Source organism: Pelodiscus sinensis, chromosome 8 (genome assembly GCF_049634645.1).
Source record: "Pelodiscus sinensis isolate JC-2024 chromosome 8, ASM4963464v1, whole genome shotgun sequence".
In the NCBI taxonomy this organism is placed as follows: domain Eukaryota; kingdom Metazoa; phylum Chordata; order Testudines; family Trionychidae; genus Pelodiscus; species Pelodiscus sinensis.
The window spans coordinates 72,900,235-72,915,946 of record NC_134718.1 but is presented as its reverse complement, the minus strand read 5'-3'; the positions used below and the strand labels follow the sequence as shown (position 1 = coordinate 72,915,946).

At 49.3% G+C, this 15,712-nt stretch overlaps 1 protein-coding gene across 2 annotated transcripts in view; it reads left to right on the top strand.

Moving 5' to 3' along the window:
- The window catches only part of SUFU (SUFU negative regulator of hedgehog signaling), a 104,838-nt gene that overhangs the window by 68,592 nt on the left and 20,534 nt on the right, over positions 1–15,712 (top strand). For both annotated transcript variants that reach the window (XM_075935577.1, XM_075935576.1), the window contains exon 9: positions 14,993–15,127. In XM_075935577.1, coding sequence (XP_075791692.1) covers positions 14,993–15,127 — 135 coding nt within the window. The remainder of the gene's footprint in view (positions 1–14,992; positions 15,128–15,712) is intronic.

Sequence of the window (15,712 nt, the reverse complement as noted above, 5' to 3'; positions counted from 1 at the left end):
ATAGTGTCCCAAAAGAAGTCTGTTGGCTTGAGTTCTTTGAAGTTGGACTGGAAAAGGCACCGGAGAACAAAGCTGCAGTATCCTCCAGAGAGTTAGCTGGACTAGGGAATATTAAATCTTTTTCCTAAGTAACTTGGTGAGTGCATGGCAAATGGTCTACTTCAGGGTTTGGCAACCTATGGCTCAGGGTCTACTTCAGGGTTTGGCAACCTAGGGAGCCTGATGTGGCTTTTCTGGAGCCCCAGCTCAGCCCCCTCAAACTCTCCCTGCAGCAGGGAGCCAGCGCTGGTGCTACAGCCTTATGGCCCCTGCAAGATTGGAACACCAGTGCTGGAGGAGAAAGTCCCGAGCCTCTGCACGGGATCTGGCGTGCGGGGAACAAAATGGCTCAGTCCACCACCCTTTTCCTTCCCCCGGCGTGCAGAACATCGGGAACCAGCAGTGGGTCTGTGTGCGCTACCGTTTTCTTTCCTCTGGGAAACACTTCCTGGAGGCTTCCCCTGCAAATCCTTCCTTGCACATGGGAGCAGAGGGAGGCCGTGTTATATGCGGCACGAAAGCAAGTAAGTGGCCCCCCGAACCCTCATGCCCATACCCCCACACCTCCTCACTTCTCCCCCCGGCCAGACACCCTGTCCCAACCCCTCCCAGCCCCCTGGCCAGACAGCCTACTCCCAGACCTTGCACCTGCACCCTACCTCCTACTCAGACCTTGCACCCTCACCCCTTCCTCCGCCCCCACGTCCCACCCAGATCCTGCACTCCCATCCCTATCCCATTCACTGGCAGCCCTGTCCCACACACTGGACCCCTCATTTTTGGCCCCACCCCAGAGCCTTGGTGGGGACCTGCAAAATCCACTAACCCTGGGACCCCAGGAAAGTAAAACTTGTGTGAGGCTTTGAAGCTCAGTCCTCCCTGCCCCTCCCTCTAGTATGGGCCTGGCGCACCAGGGGAGTGAGGTGTTTCAGTTGGGGGCCACATCAGTGAGGGTTGGAGGTTTTGGAGGGTGTGTATGTATGTATGTTTGGGGGTTTTTTTGCTTCTCCATTGTGTGGTCCCTGACTTTTCTGTGGTTCAGTGGCCCCCAACCCAAAAAAGGTTCCCCACCCCCGCCATAAATAAAGACCTTTTATGTTGGGCATAATATTTTACTGTATTTAAAATGAAACCTTGCCAACAAGTCCCCAATTGGGGCCCAGCCCCCATCTAACCACAGCATCATAACACTCCTGTATCCCCCCCACACACCAACCCTCAGCCCATCATACACCTGAATCCCCTACCCTGCACCCTTATACCCTCACATCTTCAGACTCCTGCACCCCCCCATGCCCAGCCCCCTGCCAGAAGATTGACAGAAGACCGCCTGACTGCCTGCATGAAGCTGGATTTGACAAGTTATGATGTAAACTCCAAAGAACTGTGTGAAAAGATGCAGCAGCAGAAGCCCCATTAAATAAAGTCTTTGACTACAATGTTTCGTTTATGCTACTATTAATCATTGTCGATTGTCAATAATATTAAGTTGTGTATTTTCAGTCATGCCAACGTGACTTCCTGTCTGGCTCTTTGTTGACCCTTGTTCTGAATTTTGATGTAGTTTGGCTCTTGGGTTTGGTTTGGCCTCCCAGCCAAACTATTCAGGATCCCCTGTCAGAGGCTCCAAGATCTACTGGTAGATCCTGATGGACTGGTTGGTGACTACTGGTCTACAGCATGTGCATTTTTGCCCTTTCGGGGGCTTCCCAAGCTACTTACACCTGCGACACCAATTGCCGTTCCCATTGGTACCGTTTTTCCTGAGAGAACAGTAGAGAGAGAGCGAGCTTAGCATTGCAGTCAAGCCTATTCGTACCACAATTTACCTACCGTGAATGTCTGTATCTGGAGGATCTCATTTTCTGGACTCAGTGCTTGTTTTCTCTTAGGGAGTAGCTGCTGCTAGTGGGTCTCCAAAGCAGCCATTAAAAGCAATAAACAGTAGGAGGGGATTGTCATCCAAATGTATCTTTGCTGCACGGTTCTCTTCTTTTTGCTACCTTTTTGTTCCCTTCTCCCACTCCAGCCTTTGTCCAAAGAGTGGAGGTCGGTGTGAAATCCTCTCTTCTACATCGTGCCAGAAATGCTCGTTGTCCTTCCAACTGCTCCTTTCCCTCCTCCTCCCGCTGTTTGCTGCTGTTCTTGTGCTAGGTCGTTCTTAACTGAAGCATCCTAGCCAATGCCGTGCCATTCTTAGCACTTGCTTAGAGCCCTCCCATCCTTTTTCCTGTTTCCTTCTCTCTGTTCTCCGTTGGTCTGATTTAGACAGTAATCTTTTGGGTCACGGTGTCTCTGAGAGGCACGTTGCTAATTCCCGATGCGATATAAATATTAAGCATTGTGAAATACACATGGTTTGGCTGTTTTTTTAAAAAAAAAAAGCATTTGTGATTTTTCATCCCTTCAGAAATCATGCTTCGATTCAGTTTAATAATCATGGGGGGCCGGATTCTGACGTTCTTATTTATATTGAGTAACATCTTGCTCCATGAAGAGTGGCCCCGTGAGAAATGTTTTGTTACTACTTGTGAGCGATCACATCTGCTCCTTGAAAGGTTGAAATTTACCAAAAATCGTCCCCTGATCTGCTATAGGATTGCTCATGAGTCCTGTGCTACTGGCATGGAATTAAATAGTCAATGCAACTCCTGTCTTCACAACATGTCAGGGACAGCAAAACATTTTGGGTCCTTGTCAGTTTGAGGAAGTGTCTGATATACATGCGCTAATATTGGTCGGCAGCTGTAATTCAGACAAGACAGGCATTCAGGGATCAGATAAACAGGGCAGCACTGTGACAGAGCACTGAGGCATTGATGGGCACTTTAGCAAGGCTGAGAAGTGGAACACGTGCATAAATATTGACATGTGTTTTTAACGGCTTGAAGGCAAGGCGGAAGGTGAATCAAATATGAAACCTCCTGACCTTGGTAATGCCCATTGTAATGACTGTATCTCATTTCCTCATCTTACCAGCAGTTCCCCGAAACTGAAAGGATAACTGCTTGGCGGTCCATGCTTGCTTGGAAGATCAATATGTTACTCTGCAGTCTGTAGTTACAGCTCTGAAAACAGCCACCCTGTGACTCTCCTTCAGGGAAGACAGACTCTAGAGAGCAGTGTTTCTTTCTCGGAGTCACTTTGATGGTACCTAGCACCCTCTGTGTTAAGAGCTCTCCCCCACATCAAACAGCCATATGCTTCCCCCATGTGTTCCAGGCTTGTTGCTTTCGGAGACATTGGCTTATAAAGAGGTTTTCACTTCGTACTGCTGCCGCTTTTTTCCCAGATCACTGCAGTCGTGGCAGAAAGTGCAGTGAAATCTCTCTCTGTCCTGGGAAAATGATTAATGTTGGAAACTGTGTTGACTAGTTCGCTTTAATTACCACAGTAGTAAACATCTCGTTTCAGATATGGGGCCGTCGTCTTTACTTATAAGCCTATTTAGCACATTTTCCCAGTATAGACATTCCTCCCCTAAGAGACACCATGAAGTACCCTTGGATTCTGAGCAGCATTAGGTCACGTGGTGGGAAGAGCTTCACCGCCACTGATACTAAAACTGCTGCAGCTGGTGCCGGTTCCATTTCTTTGAGGTGTGTGGACGAAATCAAATTTCCAGTCTTTATGCAAGTGTCAGGGGATGGGGAGAGCAAGGTTAAAAAGCAGGAGTCAGGTTTGGCCTGTGCTTGGAAGTCATCACGGTAATGAAACAGCACCGTGAGCCTGAGCCAGGTGTTTCTTTGCTGCGTGGACATAGCTTTAGCCTCTCCGTACCTCAGTTTCCACATCTGTAAGATGGGGGTAGTGGCTCTGCCGTCCCTCACGAGTGTGTTGTGAGGCTCGATCTACCGAATGCTGCTGATGGGGCTAGCGTGTGATCATGTACTGTCGCGTGTCCACCAGACCATAAAATATCTACTTACGCCTTTGCTGGAAGCCGTGCGAACCAGTCTGATGCTGTGGGTGACCCTTCAGGAACGGGACAAAAGTATTCTCCGCCATGCAGCTGCAGCACCAGTCACAGTGCTGGACTTTTCTTGTGTAGTTGTTACTGCAGACCGAGTAGTTTCTTGTCTCGTACAGATATGACTGGAAGCTCTCCGCAGGCTAAGTCCATTGGACAATGGTTTTTCACAGTGGTTTAGTTCTTTTCAAACTCTGTTCATAGAAATTCAATACAAATGACTCGTCATCTTTAAGGATATTAAAAGGCAGGTAATTGACTAATCGAGTTGTCGATACAATTGGTATCGACTCCATGATTAGTTGATAAGGAAGCTGCTTATTCATTCGGAAGGAGCTGCCCCCGCTGCGGCGCCGCAGTTCAGACGTAGTTGGAGCTGGGCGCACAGGCAGCCCAGCTCCTCCGACATTTAAACTGCAGAGGCATCGTGGGGTTAGGTCCCGGACAGCTCGAGCCAGGACTGAGCTGGGCTTGCTCAGCAGCCTCTGCCTGTGGGCATCCCCAGGCTGTTCAGCAGTAGCCCCTGTTTGCCGTGCCCGAGCTGGCCACAGGCAGAGGCTCCTGTTGGAGCAGCCTCTGTTGTCAGCCAGCCTGGTCCATGGCAGTGGGGAGAAGGCAGCTCCTCTCTGGGACTCCCCGCAGACAGGGGCTGCTGCCAGAGCAGCCTCCCCACCCTGCTGCTGCCTCTGGGGGCAGGCGGCACCAGGGGGACAGTGCTGGGAGGAACCGGCTTTTGAGCCAGCTCCCCCCAGCACTGACTCCTGTTTCTCTCTCCCCCCCCCCCCTCCACCCCTGCCTCTGATGCAAAGGCAGCAAGGCGGGGGAAGCAAGTAGTCAACAGCTCGCTTACATCCCTAGTAATGATTTATTTGGACCATAGCTAACAGAACTCTGCTTCGCTGCTTAGGAAGAATTGGGCTTATATGCACAAATACGCTTACTAGCGTGCGTTACTTGCTGGATAGGGCCCCCAGCATGGTAGGTGCTTTCCAGACAGACAAGAAGGCCTGGTCCCTGTTCCATGAAGCTCAGAGTCTAAGCCAAAAGGACTCTGCACAGGAGCCAGCTGCTGCTCTAACTCCTGGTGTAAAGTATCAGTGGCACTTGTAGAGTCAAGCTTTGTTCTCTCATTTCTGAACATGGTAAATAGATCCTGGGAAGAGACCTTAAGAGCCTGGGAAGAGAACCCTCACTACCCCACTGAGAGGAAGGGGCGTGTTCTCTGCGCTCCGCAGATGAGGAAGTCCAGGATAACTAACTTGCTCAGGGCCAGAATTGGAGCCTGAGAGTTGTTAATTCCTAGTCCCCTTTCTGAACCTCTAGGTATGACAGGGTCGGCCACTCCCTGCTCAGCAGCGCCCCTCAGTCGGCACTCCACCCCCGGGCTCAGTCACTCGCTCTGCCGCCCCTCGCGCTCATCGGGAGCTTCCGCCCCTCTCCTTTGTGTGACAGTCGTTCAGGTCGGTTCTCTCCGCTCTTCCTGCTCTTTCCCTGGACTGCTTCCTGCCCTCCCCCCTTGCAGCAGGGAGTGTGTCTGCAGGATTCCCCCCCCTCCCCCGCCCCCCCTTGCCAGCTCCCCAGCTTGACAGCAGCCTCCACCTGTTTCTGCCCAGATGAGCTTTATCCCTCCTTAGGCCTCATTGTACCTAGCTCCTCTCCAGGTGCAGCCTACAGCTGATTGGCCTCTTGCCTATAACCTCTCCAGGGCTAGTGTGAGCTGAACAGGACTGTGGGACTTGTAAGTGCTGCATCAGTAAAAGGGTGAAAGTCAGCAGCTAAAGGACAGGATAGAAATCTGCAACTAGTGAAGGGAGGTAGTGTACTAGCCAAGATTAAAATAGCAGTGACTCACTGTACCTTTCACCCAATTCCCCAGTGAGCTGCCCCCATTTCTCAACAAAGGTTTAAGCAACAGAGTGAGGCCTCCTGTTACAGGCTGAATTACTGCGGCAAAATACAATATTGCCTGCCCATCCTACTCGGCAGTATTGGGTTTAGCTCTCTTCATCCAGAGACCTCAGGTAGCCTCAAGAATTAGAACAGCAGTTGTCACTGCAGCAGGGAAAGTCCTCTGTCTGTCTCTCTTTGGCTTCAGTTCATAGTTGGAATGAAGTAAGCTCTGTCTCGGATGGAGGCTGAGGTATAGGGATCCTCACATCCTGCTGGCCAGACAGTCCTGGTTCATGGAATGTTTAACAGTGTGGGCCCATCACCAGTTAGGGCCCTGCTTCATTGAGAAAACCCTTAACCAAAGCAGAATCTGTCACCCAGCTAAATGGAGAAGCGCTTCCCTCTGGGTACAACTCTGCCAGCATTCTCCAGATTCTTTGGGTGGACTGACTCCTATCCCTGAAGGCTTCAGGTCTGCTGGTAGTTCGCTGTGGGGGCAGTTAGCAGTCGTAAGCGCTGTCCTTCCGCCTGTGGAAGTATGTTCCATCTTTGTCCACCCAGCTGCTGTATGGTTTATGAAAGGCTTGATCAGACCTTGCCAGCAGTCCTTACTCTGATGCTTCCACGGAACCGTCACCTCATTCTCAGTGTTCATAGGGCCACCTTTCAAACATAGGGCCACATGCCCTAGTTTGGAAAAAAGAAGATTAAGGGGGGACATGATAGCGGTTTTCAAATATCTAAAAGGGTGTCACAAGGAGGAAGGAGAAAATTTGTTCCTCTTGGTTTCTGAGGACAGGACAAGGAGTAATGGGCTTAAAGTGCAGCAGGGGAGGTTTAGATTGGACATTAGGAAAAAATTCCTAACTGTCAGGGTGGTCAAATATTGGAATAAATTGCCAAGGGAGGTGGTGGAATCTCCCTCTCTGGAGATATTTAAGAACAGGTTAGATAGACATGTGTCAGGGATGGTGTAGACGGAGCTTGGTCCTGCCTTGAGGGCGGGGGGCTGGACTCGATGACCTCTTGAGGTCCCTTCCGGTCCTATTATTCTATGATTCTATGCCATGGTTCACCTGCCCAAGAAGTTTGCATTCTTCGTGGCCATTGCTTTGTCCAGGAGGGTCAGTGAACTAGAAGCCACCATGGTAGACCCTCCATATATAGTGTTCCACAAAGAGAAAGTTTTCTCTTCATGTACGCCTCCCGATTTCTCCCCAGGGAGGTTTGAGTTCCACATCAATCAAATGATACTTACCTGTATTTTTCCTGAAACCCATCACTTCCTCCAAAGACAACCGGGTTCACTCCCTTGATGTCCGGTGTCCTGGCATTCTGCCTGCAAAGAAGCCACTCCCACAAGAGAATCTGAGATTTTGTATTGCCCTAGCAGGTCACATGGCCAAGCCATCTCCTCCCCAAGGCTTTCCAAGAGGGTTTTGGGACGCATCTTAGAAAGCTACAAAATAGTAAAAAACCACCCTCCCCACGGCAGGTATTACAGCTTATTCCTCAGGGGCACACGCTCCTGTCTCTGTCTGACCTCCCACCACCGGACGTTGTTAGGCTGGTAACCTGGAGTTCTGTCCACTCGCACTTTGCACGCTGCACTCTGGTTCAGTGTTTCTCTCACTGTGCTCCGCGGAGTCTTGGAGACATCCCCAGGGGCTCCGTGAGGTTGACAAACTGGAAACATCGATAGGTACAACACATACAATCAGTGGACCGCTGGGGCTCCGCATAAATTTTTATGCATGTAAAGGGCTCCAGAGCCCAAAAAGTTTGAGAACCGCTGCTCTAGTTCATGTATTGGCTGTAGGCACAGTGGTAGGAATGGCCTTGTGGCAAGCATCTTTTGCTGCTAGCCTCCTCGTGTCCTCTTCCAGTCTGAACGCTGCTTGCCGGTTGCCCGCGTGTGCAATCCATCTAAGGGCCAGCACTCAGAGTGGAGGTTACTTGCTATACTAGGAGGTGCTTTGAGATTTCGTCCTTATCTGTCTTCCACTGCCAATCCTTCATCAACTACTGTTCAGATCCGGTTGGATTTGCAATAACAGAAGGAACTGGAGCGGCGTTGGCTTGCACTGCCTCTATTATACCCTCTGTCGGGAGTACAGGGTGAGTTATAGCATACGTGTATCAACAAACACTGCTTGGCAGAATGTCTGGACTTGGACTCATGGCATGCATGAATAGCCGTGTGTGGAATACAGATAGGGTCCAAACTACTCTATGAACCACCAGTTACAGCAAGTGACCTGCACTTTTTGTAGCCAGCATGGCCTTTGCCTTGATTGAGACTTTTGGCGCTTCTAGTAATGTGGTGTTCAACAATCCCCAGTTACCATTCACATCTTTCTGATTAGATTGTTCTTTCAGCTGATAGCTTTCAGCTTGGTGACATTTTTACAGCACCCAGTGTATCAATTACTGGTCTGGACTCTGGTCTGTTTGCACACACATGTGCAATCAATTCACTTGTACCTAAGCTGCCCTTAATGTTTCCGTGCTGTGGTCACCTTCCTCTTGGGCTGCAGGATGAGAGCAGATCCAGGATCCCCCACTTTGGCTGGGACACTGGCTGAGTTAGGAAACCCACCTTGAATATTTCGACCTCCCAAGGGTGTGGTAGTGCTGGCAGTGTGAGCCCTCTCGCACGTCAGTCCCCCATGACCACTCAGCTTGTCTTCTCAGTCTTCAACTCTTACTCCGGCCATTGCCATTGACTGCAGGGGTAGCCTTGCCTGAGTAACGAATGCAGCATGGACCAGACGCAGGGGCATTCCGGGGTGTTAGTACATTTCAGGGGTATCACCAGGCATAAGCCTGAAGATTGAGTGACTGACTAATCAGCAACATAGCATAGCAAGCACCTGGGAATACACTGATGGTAAGGTGGTGGGGTGGGCTCCTGCGTGGCGTAGGGGATAGGGCACTCGCCTGGGGAGGATAGGGTCATGGGTTCAAGTCTGGCCTCCCCCAGGTCAGGGCAGGGTGGCCAAAAGCCGAGCAGCCCCAGGGCAGGAGGCATAAGGGGCAGCCTGACAGTAAAGTGGTGGGGCAGATTCCCGCCTGGCCTGGTTGTGCTGCTGTCACAGCTTTCAGAGCTTGTTCTTCCATAGCTCATGCTGTCTGAGATGCAGAAAATGCTTGACAGGCATTCATGGGTTCAGCCTGGCAGCATCCCGGTGTGGGAAGGAAGCACTGTCTCGGTTCAACAGATGGGGAAACCGAGGCATAGAGAATTGTGATTTGCTCCGGTTCCCTTTGGGGATCCAGGGCAGAACCAGGAATGCAACTGGACTCCTGGTCCCGGTCCACTTTTAGCCACAGGGAAGAATCCCTCAGTGTATTGATGGCATTATCATGCCTTTTTCAAACTGGACTTGGGGGTGGGGGTGCCTTGTTGCTGCTCGTACTGCATTCAGCTGATGCCCTTAGGGCCCCACTAGGCTGGGAACGATGCAAAGCCATGCTACAGCAGTGGCCCCCCAATAGCCAACTCTAAGCAGACAGGGCATGTAAATGGTGGCAAGGGGCAATGTTCAAGGGATATGCTCAAGGCCAAAACTGTGGGTCGGTGACAGAGCCGGGAATGAGCCCCGAGTCTCAGATCCGTGCCTTCACCAGGCATCGCTGTTCAACATCCCAAGCAAGCTGGTTAGTCTTGAGACCTATACAGTAGCTGTCATCAGGGCAGCTTGAGGAGAGGTTGCTATAAACACGACCTCTTTATAAAGAAGGGCCGTCCAAACTTGCACCTCCAAGTTTTCTGGGAGTCCAGTGGGCAGCTGCTATTTGGTATGAAAGGAAGCAGATTGCAGTCACCCTCCCCTTTTGATGTGGACTGAGGAGAGGACAGGCCCGAGGACGTGGCTACACAAGATGGAGCATCACATGCTGGACCTGACCTCTCTCCACCACCTCTTCTGCCTGCTTGAAGTAGGAGGGAGCTACAATCCCTGTGTGGCTACCCGTGCTCCGGAAGCCCAGATTTAGAAATCTGATGTGGCTTTGGCTAACCATTGCTGCTGTTCTTCATTCGCAAGATTTAAAAAAAACCAAAAACAACAGATTCAGGCTGTTGGTAGAAACTGAAGCTGAAAAAAAATAGTGAAAAGTCAGGTAAAGTCACCTTGGTAACTGCTGCAATGCACTCGCCCAGAATAAGGAGACATCAAACCCAGCTACAAACAGCTTTAAAGAAACAAAAAGAATTTAATCATCTAAAGAATTAATCTGACAACTGCCCACACTTACACCTCCCACCAGTCTTCAATCACTTAGAAATGTGCTTTAATCTCCTCTAACTCCCCTCCGGTTTCATAGAATGCTAGATGTGCAGTCCTCAAACTGGGGCATTTCCGGTACGCTGCTTACATTTAAACGTGCTGCCTTTCCAAACGCTGCAGCCCTGGCTTTTGCCGGTTTGTTTTTTCTGGACACAGAGAAACGAAACTTACTGATGTGGGTTGGATGAGTTGTTAAATCTGGAATAGACAAAAATTGCAACAATATATGTGGTAGTGAGCTTGATCTAAGTCAGAACAATAAAAATCACACTGACCATTGCTCGCTGATTTATTTGGTTGTGGGGTGGGGGACGCGAATGCTTATGGGAAAACAACAAGCATAAAATTGAAGAGATTGCTGCTAGAATCCGAAGCATTTCCAAGCTCTCCTTTAAAACCTGAAACTACAAACTGTGCTTGGCAGGGAGCCTATGCCATGAACTTCTTGTTAATAACTCCCCAGCAATTCCATCAATCCCTCCTCTGGACCGTCACCCTTTCTAAGGGCCAGAACAAAGATTTCCAGTCCCGCTGAAGGAATGTTGATGTCTCTTGCAGAGTTCTGTATCCAGTGCACACTCGGTAATCTGAAAGTCAGATCTAATCCTTGGCCTTTCTCTCCCGCCTTCCATTTGAGCATTTCACGGCACTTTACAAACCCCACTGTTAATTATTGCAATCTAAGGTTGTATCTCCACATCACAGCTGAGAAAACCATGGCTGAATTTAAAACCAAATCCAAGGCTTTGTTTCCACTGCAAAAAGGAGGAGGGGGATTGTTTTTGTTTTGTACCTTGAGTTAGGTGTCTCCAGAGAAAATCCTAGTGGAGACAAGACTACTCTAGATACTGATGTGTAGTAACTACATGATGTGTGGACACACAACCTGTCCAGAACAACCCATGTCGCAGTGTTCAGAAAGTTAGTGTAGACAGGGCCTAAACCTGGATACGGCTACCCCTGCTTTACTGTTCTTAACATAAGTAGATGCCACCAGCTGAGAGCTTGGGTGGCCACCCAGGAGAGATGCAGGTGCTGCCCAGTTGATTGGCAGAGCGCCCACAGCTGGCAACACGTGTTTCTACAGGTGGTGCACATCCACACATGCCTTGGTGCATGTAACACAATTTATTCTGCACATGGATGGAAAAAAATTAGACAGAACATTGGATGTCACCCCTAAGGCACAATCCAAGGAACAACCCACATTTCAAAGAAACAATAGACTCAGTGATTGTAATTAATTTGGAGAGACTTTTCGCTGAAGGGATTGCTAGTTGTTTGATGTTACTTAAAGTGTTAACCACTACATTGCTTCACACCTTCACCTTTTGAACAGAATGGTTGGTTACTGATTAATGAACAATCTGAAATAGTTAGGGCCTGAAAAAAGCTGTTAGTTGTATTTTGGAGTTATACATTAGACAGCGTTGGGTCGTGAGCACATAATGCTGAAGTAGCAGTCGCCATTTAAAAGCAAGAGTTTTTAATATGACCTACAGAGCCCAGCCCTTTGTAGGTGTGGGGGCTAATTAGGAATCGGAGCCCCATTGTGCTAAGACTAGTGAATCCAAAACAAAGGCCCCAACTCCAGAGAGTTTGCACACTTTAAGTTTGTGGCAAATGCTATGGAATTCTGTTCTGTAAATGCTTATCCCTTCGAAACTTCATTTCACTGACAGAAGCCCCTCAAAGCATCAACCACGCTGGGTAGAAAGAGGTCGCTATCCAGACTCTCATCTTTACTAATGGAATTGCTGACTAACTCTGGATATGCCCACGTGTACACGCATTCTGAAAGTACATGTGTTTAAGATCTAAAATCTCTCATGTTTCTGGTGGCCAACATCCTGTTGGGGGAATTGGTAATGAATAATTGGAAACTGTAGATGACAGGCTAACTTTCCCACAGCTTAATGTGTATATAAGATCTGATAAGGAAGTTCAGGTAAACCTTAGGTTAAGGTCAATTGATCATTAATCAAGCATGCACTTCTTGGGTAATCAAACTGTAAAGTGTTTTCTTCGGTGTGTGGCCCACTCCAGTGTTTTAAGGCCCCACCTACACGGAGCAGTAACATGTTTTGCTGAACCAGTTTCAACTCTCAGGTTACGATTCTACAAAGGGATGTGTCTTCACTGCAGAGTTCATCTGGTGACTGCCACTCAGGTGATCAGCCCCCGGTTTAGCATAGGCTGGATATGAGAAATCATGCCGAGTTACTGCATCCTCACTGGTGCTACTGTCACCCAGGTCTGTCCCTAGGGCTCCAGGAGACCCGGACCATGGTCCTTTGTACTGCTCTGCTGGGAGAATATGTCCACCCTTCCAGGCACCAGGGGGCAGTGGGAGGGTTGGTATTTTGGAAAACCGCCAGTCCTGAAATTGTTTTAGTCTGTTTCCTCACTGCAGAGTGGAGGCAGGTTACTAGCTCTCATGAAAGCCTCACTTGGGTTTTAGCTTATAGCCCGAAGTGAGCCAGCTAGCCTGGGTTCAGAGCACCCCCTAACTCAGGGGTGAGAGCTCGGCATGTGGGTGAGGAGGGAAGTTAGGGGTAACAGTAATCACAGCCCTGGTTAATGCTGCAGTGAAGATGCCCCAACTCAGCCTCATTGGAGGACAAGCTGTTATATCTAAAAGGGAGTTGCGAGGAGGAGGAGGGAGAAGAATCGTTCTCCTTGGCCTCTGAGGCTAGGACAAGCAGCAATGGGCTTAAACTGCAGCAAGGGAGGTTTAGGTTGGACATTAAGAAAAACTTTGTGACTGTCAGGGTGGTTAAACACTGGAATCAATTGCCTAGGGGGGTTGTGGAATCTCTATCCCTGGAGATATTGAAGAGCAGGTTGGACAGACACCTGTCAGGGATGGTCTAGATTAGGGCTACTCAACATGTGGCCCGCGGCCCTCGGGGCAGTTTGGGTTTACACGGGGCTCAACACTCAGCGCACTGGTGAGATGGTTTGAACACGGCCTCCACTGGGAACATGCGCCACGGCGGCAAGGCGTCTCCCAGGCGGGTGAGCACTGAAAGATGCAAGCGGACGGGCTGGCTGGAACAGACGGGTCCAGGTTGTCGGCGTTTCTAACCCCCAGGGAGGAAGTGCCGGGGCATTGTGGGAAGTGCTGGCTGCTTAGCCTTGTGGACAGAGCCTGCGAGGTGCTGACTGGCTCACTGACCACACTTGGGTCCAGTGCCGTGGCTTAAGGCTTAATCTTTGTATTCATGCCCATCTGTTTGAAAGAGGCTTTTTGCATATGTTTGCATATATTTGCATGTACATGTAACCACACGTAAGTTGCGGCCCTTGGCATGTGCTGTGACTATCCTTGTGGCCCCCGGAGCTTTCAGAGTTGAGTAGCCCTGATCTAGATGGTGCTTGGTCCTGCCGGGAGGGCAGGGGACTGGATTCAATGCCTCTCGAGGTCCCGTCCAGTTCTAGTGTTCTAGGATTCTATGATCCCAGTTCTTGCTGTATGCGACATGGCTGCACCTTGCAGCGTAAAAAGGCTCAAGCCATGTTTTAATTATGCTCCTGCACTGCACTGAGACTGCGTTCCATTGGTTTGGTCTGCCTTGCCGGATGGAAACACTTTTTAACTGACAGAGGTCAGGCGTTTGGAGTGTGGCCAGCTGGTGGTCTCCTCTCTTCTCTTCCCACCCCAACCAAGGACAGGGATTCTGTAACATAGATGGGTGTTCTCTATTGTCTCGGGATTGAGCGAGAAGGGAGATGTAAGCCCTGCCTCTTCGGTAAGTTGATGGTGCTCTGGGTCCCTCTTCCCAGGTAATTGGCCTCTTTGCTGTCTTCATCCCATCTTGTCCTTCATCCCCATCCTAATCACTCAGTCCTTTGTGTTAGAAGTGGCGTTTGGAGGAGGGGGGTTCCTATTACATGTAATATCATTGGCCAGGACCCATCTTTTCCCATGTCCTCTACAAAGGCAAGGAATTACAGTGCCACTCTTTGAACATATAAAGTATTTGTTTGAGCCGATATTCTGAGATCAACCTGCTTATACTGAAGATTCTGTCTCGTGAAGTTTGTAATGGCAGAATGTAACCTTTAAGGTAATCAAACTCACTGTGTGTAAGGTACTGCCCTTGTAAAATAGAGTATAAAGCCTGCATTGTTTTAAAGCAGCTCTACTTCAAAGGGAAAACGGTCTACAAATATTGTGCGAGTTATGTGTAGTTTTTGTACTTTGAATATTGTACTTAATGCTAGCAGAAGGAGGGAGAGTGTTTAAGAACTGGTTATGCAACATCTAAAGCCTTTGGTTAGTCTGGTGAGGGAAAGCGCTAGGTTGATTCAGGTTGTCTCTGCTATAGGTCTCTAAAGCTAAGCTTCTAGAGCAATGAGTCAGTGCAGCACAGAGCTTTGCAGATAGCCACATTTCATAAAGAATCTCAAAAATGGGGCTGGGGTGACCTGCTAGATCCTGCAGGCTTTGCCTCCGCCCATGCAGCGTTGTACTTCGCAGAACCGTGCTTCGGGCTTCATGATATCCTTGTATTCCCATTCTTTATTAAACTTTATTTCCAAACTTTACACTCTCTGGACCAAGATGAAGCATTACATGCTAGGGTCTGTGGGCCGCACTTGTAAAATGGAGACCTGGGTGGCTTGCATATGTTATGTCTTTCTATCGAGCGGTCGTTGTGTGCTTGCGTTAGCCAGCTTTCACGTGACTGCTCTACAGAACCATTGGCTTTCCCTGCTGCCTTTTCACAAGGCCGACGCTGACTGCGGCGTGGGTCTCCGGTTGTGAAGAGAAACACTCTGGTTTTTTTCCCCTTAGAAGCCGTAAGGATAGTTTAGAGAGCGAGAGCTCGGCAGCTATCATTCCTCATGAGCTGATCCGCACAAGACAGCTTGAGAGCGTCCACCTGAAATTCAACCAGGAGTCCGGTGCCCTGATCCCACTGTGTCTAAGGTGAGAAGAGCTGGTTTCTTTCTGAACTCTGTGCCAGGGGTTTGCAGTTCTGCCTGGCAGTCATCTTGTGCTGGTTTTACCAGCCCAGAGCTGAGACACTTGGCCAAAAACATTAGAAACAGATGGAACCGTCCTCAGACATAAGGAAGAGTCCCATGTAGCTCAGACTTGCCTCTTTCACCAATGGAAGTTGGTCCAATAAAAGATACTCACACACCTTGGTTTTTTTAGGTGCACCTACGTTCATGCCGAAATTCTTCCTTACTCTTTTCGTTTTGCATGTTTTAGGTTGGGAGGTTGAAACAGCGGGGGGAGGGAGGGGGTTGGATCACACTAATGCTGCTAAGCATTTTATCAAACGGAGGGATGGCTCCTAAGGTCCTGTCACAGAAATCCTTTAAAACATTGACTTGTGCATTTATAGGCCAACATTTGCCATCGGCTGTGCACAGAATTTTGTATAGGCAAATTCTGTCACTTGTACACCTGCGTGCTCAAAATGTTGCACGCACACATTATATTGTAGAGATTGTCTCTTGAGACACTGTGCCCAAGGAGGGGGTCAGCGGTTTGATCAGTTTGTGA